General features: G+C 54.5%; 1 protein-coding gene across 1 annotated transcript in view; it reads left to right on the forward strand.

Moving 5' to 3' along the window:
- The window catches only part of LOC127749954 (fibroin heavy chain-like), a 125,529-nt gene extending 121,431 nt beyond the window's left edge, over nucleotides 1-4,098 (forward strand). The window contains exons 3-5 of the mRNA XM_052270132.1: nucleotides 2,821-3,059; nucleotides 3,465-3,924; nucleotides 3,977-4,098. Coding sequence (XP_052126092.1) covers nucleotides 2,821-3,059; nucleotides 3,465-3,924; nucleotides 3,977-4,098 — 821 coding nt within the window. The remainder of the gene's footprint in view (nucleotides 1-2,820; nucleotides 3,060-3,464; nucleotides 3,925-3,976) is intronic.
- Nucleotides 4,099-4,480: the final 382 nt, after the last annotated feature.

Consider the following 4,480-nt stretch of genomic DNA (forward strand, 5'->3'; position numbering starts at 1 on the left):
CCGCCCGCCCCGCCCCGCCCCGCCCGGAGGGCAGGGGTCCGGGAGGAGGCCTGCTCGAGCAGCTCGAGCAGCTCCGCGGCGTGGCGGCGGCCAGCGCCGGCAGCTAGGCAACACCGCTGCCCGAGGGCACGGCAGCCTGCGCGCTGCCTACCTACCGGGCGTTTGGAGGAGCCGTGCCGCCGCCGCCCCGCCCGCCCCCTCGTCGCTGTGCAAGTTCCCAAACGGAATGCTCGACTCGCTCCCAGAAGCCCGGGTACAAGGCCCGACGACGGGGCAGGCACGATACTCAGGTCGACGCGGAGGTCGACGCACACTTGGAACCTTTTGTTTTGGGCCATGCAACGAGTAAAACAATTTGTCCCAATTTTGAAACAAAATTGCTTCCGGCCTGTGCGAAATCGTTCCTTTTTTTACGAAGAAAATTTTCTCCTTCCATTTCTAGTGTACGTGAGTGATTCAACAACCGCGAAACACCTGCTCTTTTGGATGTAGCCTTACAGTGTGGAGCAAGGGGGATGCGAGCGATGGTTTTAGACGGGAATGGTGCCTCATTTCCGCTCCACTACAGGTGGTCCGGCTATGTTATCGATTTGTCCCTACTTAGTCATAGCAGTGGTGGGTTGGCACCCTCCCCCCCTCTTCCTCTCTCTCTCTCTCTGCAACCCGACTCTTGATGGCGGACCCCCGAGGGACATGAGCAACCCCCCCCCTCCCCCCGCACCCCCTCGGGGGTTACCCTACGGCTGCACACGTGGCCCGCTCCCCACCCCACCCCCTTCGCACGTGGACGCACCCGCCTCCTCTTCCACGCGGCTTGCATTACCGGCAGGTAATTCATGTAGACAGACAGTACGGGGCGGAGTGAAATTGAATTTTGATATCGGTCCGGTCCTCTTTCCCTTCCCGCCTGGGGGGTCCATTAAAAAGGGCGCCCGATCTGTATGGTGCTGGTGAACATTGGACGACCCCCCCCCCCCCCCCAGTTAGCCACTACACTATGGAAAACAATTGAAATAAGTAGGACTTTTTAAACTATATGTGATAAAAATTACAGGGTGCCTCCTATGAGCCCTGCACTTGTTTTTCTATTTTTGGTTGTATTGTACTCGAGAAGACTGTACCGCATGCATGCGCCGAACATGCCTATACCTCCAACACAATGAATGGACGCATAGACCTTTAGCACAGTGGGAATGGTTGATGCTTTTTTGTTCCCTCCCACCATAAAAAATGGAAAGGCGAGCTGTCATCATTACGTCAAAGGTATGCCGTCACGTTACGCCACAACAATGCAAAAACAAACGTGTGCAGCACGACTGCAAAATTCTTGCTAAGAATTTGGCGTTGCAAACTATTTTCTTGGCATTGACAACTATTTTCTTCGTAAGTTGCGAAGAAATAGTTTGCAATGCTACAAACTAATTCTTTGCAGCGTTACAAACAAGTTTCTTCGTAAGGTGCGAGGACTTAGTACGCAATGTCAAGGATTTAGTTGCAAAGCATTTTAAAACGCTTCAAAATTCTTTGCAATGCAAATAATAGTTCTTCACAAGCTTTTGACTGAGTGTTTTACGGAACCTATATGAAAGCATTTATATCTGAATTTCTTTAGCACACGACCTGCAAAAGTCGTGACATCCCTTTCTTTTCACTCTATACCCCAATGCATTTGTTCGTGTGCCGAAATCGTTCACGTGAGTGTAGGCGCACACCTACCAAAACTGTACTGCGTCGTACATCGTCTACACGACATGAGCGTGACAACTTATAGGCATCCCAAATAAACAGTGTACCACGGACCACCCCCTCCCCCACCCTTCAACACCCAATCGCTGCCTCCCAACTGCCTCCCACCCCTTCCCAACATTTCTGAGCCGCGCGAAAGCTGGGGCCGGGGCTGTGCCGTCCGGGGCGGGTATATAGCGATGGCGGGGGCCCTGCAGACACATCCGGGACACAAGCGGGGATAATTTGCACCTGGCATGCGTTCTAATTAATTGGATTGGCTCCCCGTGAAGAGGTGGCAATGAGGGCGCCTTTCACCGCCTGGGCGTGCCGCATCCAGCCGCCCCCGCGCGGCCCGCGCGGCTCACAAAGGGCAAGCGGAAAGGGAGCGCGCGGCGGGGATCAGGGACCATCCAAGGAACCTTGTGTCGGCGACCGGGAAATTATAAAGCTCGAGTAGAAACCCCGGGACGGCAAGAAACCTCATCCCCCCCCACACACACAGACACAGAAACCTGCCTACACAGTAAAGAGGAAAAATTCCTGAGAAAAAAACATGCTGGTAAATTTTGCGCTTTGACTGGCATTTTTTTTTTTTACTTTTCTACAGCGTGCTAGCAGCTAATACTAACGTATCATCTGCTAAAAATTTGACAGCAGTGCGTTTTTTGCTTTGAACAAAATGTTTCTATATAGCGTCTGAACACTTTTACTGCCACGCCTGTGACTTCTAGTGTATGGATCCATATCATTTCTGTGGTAGTCGTGGCTGAGCGGTCCAGGTTGGGATGCGAAGGGATGAAATGACAAGGTCCGAACACAGTGGTGGTCAGTGTAGCAAGAGGATCTTTATTGGTTCCAAGGTAACAAGTAAGGTTCGGTAGGCGACAGTGGCGCCATCAGTCGGCGGGTTATGGAAGCTGTATAGTAGACGATGGACGATGCAGACAACAGCAGTGCTGCCACCCATACCACGACAATTTCTTGTCAGGAGCAAAGCTGGGAATACAATTGCCGGGTGTAGAAACTGGTGCAACCCACAAGAAACACGCCTGCGACTGGAGGAGTGACAGTCTCGGCCCTTTTCTGTTGCAGGCATCATCACCACTGGAGGCGTGCGGATGGGCGACCGCTGCAGCCCCGTGGCGCACCACAAGAGCTCGGCGGAGAGCGTCCCGGGGCTGGCGGGGCTGGGAGGATTCGGCGGCTTAAGCCGACCGTACGGCGGGCCGTACGGCGGTCCGCACCCGCAGGCGCGGTCCGTGTCCAGGCAGAGCCTGCTCGACCTGGTGGGATGTCGGCTGGGCGTGGGGCGGAACCAGCGCCAGCACCAGGTAGGCGTCAACGGTGGCCGAAAGGTTGGCGACAGTGACGGCGATGAACCTTTACTTTGACACACAAAAAACAACAGCGTTTTTCGATAATTCGAATATAAAATACGAAAGTTATTTTTAAATAATATCTACTCGAAAGAGCGTGTAGTTTATTTCAAGTACTAAACACTTGTCCTTGAATGAAATGGAAATGATTCTATTTAAAGAAACACCAGTGCTCGCCGAACGAATATAAATATAAACTCATTTCCGTCAAAATCTCAAAGATTTCTCCTCGGATTTCTCGAAAACTGACGATTTTTTCTGTGTGACGGTGTGACGGCGATTTGACGACGCTGACGGTGCTTACACTCTGACGATAACAATGACGACCGCCATAACGACGATGCTCGTTTCCTTGCGCAGAGATACTTCTCGTCGTCCCGCGACTCGCTGGCGGCGAGCTACGTGAACCGCGCGGCCACGGCGTCGGAGCTGGACCTGTCCCGGAAGGCGCGGCGGCGGGAGCTGCGGGGGCGGCTCAAGCTGCCCGCCGCCGTGACGAGCATGACGGGCTCCGCGATGGGGGACTCGCGGGCGGGCATGGCGGGCCATGGCGGCGGCGCCATGGGCTCGGGGACGGCGCTGCTGCCGCGGGGGTCGGTGGCGCACGCCAACGTCAACTACGGCGGCATCCAGATCCGCGGGCGCGGCAGCGCGGCGGCGGCGGCCCGGGGCCCCGGCCGGCCGCACCCAGGACCCACGTGGTCCTTCGTGTTCGACCCTGCGGGCCGGCTCTGCTACTACTGGTCCATGGTTGTCTCGCTGGCCTTCCTCTACAACTTCTGGGTTATCATCTACCGCTTTGCGTTTCAAGAAATCAACCGTAAGTTGTCTTTTACTTTTACACCCGACATGCCTTTACTATTCTCTGCCAGATCTCTTTCTCGAGGTTGCATTTTGTGATAGCGAGCTAGCTTATTATACAGATAGTATTGCTTCAAAACTATGTAGTTTTTTAAAGTTCCCGTATAAATCTCTTCCAGTCGTTTTCTCATAAACGTGGCACGTCCAGCAAAGATTTCAGCCGAGCGCCTCGCTCTAAGGCCGCAAGGAGCCGTGTTATCGCTCTAGAACTACCGCCACTGGGGCGCGCCCCGCGACGCGCCCCCGGGCCATTAGAATAACACGCTCGACAGTGTACGTAACCGTATTTGCAATTCGCCGCAAAATAAACGCAGAAATAAATGCGGCACGGAATAGAAAATGTGCTGCTCATGGAAATGGCCCGGGCGGAATAACTTTACCTCGGCGGCCGGCTCAAATAAAGCCAGAGGCGGGGCGGGGCGGGGCTGGGCTGTGACCTCGGTGGTGTTGCCTCGGTGTAGCTCCATTAGCGGAATGATCAGCCCCCCGTCATGCAGCTTCGGAACAGACGGTGT

The sequence above is a fragment of the Frankliniella occidentalis genome, unplaced genomic scaffold, assembly GCF_000697945.3.
Source record: "Frankliniella occidentalis isolate FOCC.00 unplaced genomic scaffold, Focc_3.1 Scaffold111, whole genome shotgun sequence".
Classification (NCBI taxonomy): domain Eukaryota; kingdom Metazoa; phylum Arthropoda; class Insecta; order Thysanoptera; family Thripidae; genus Frankliniella; species Frankliniella occidentalis.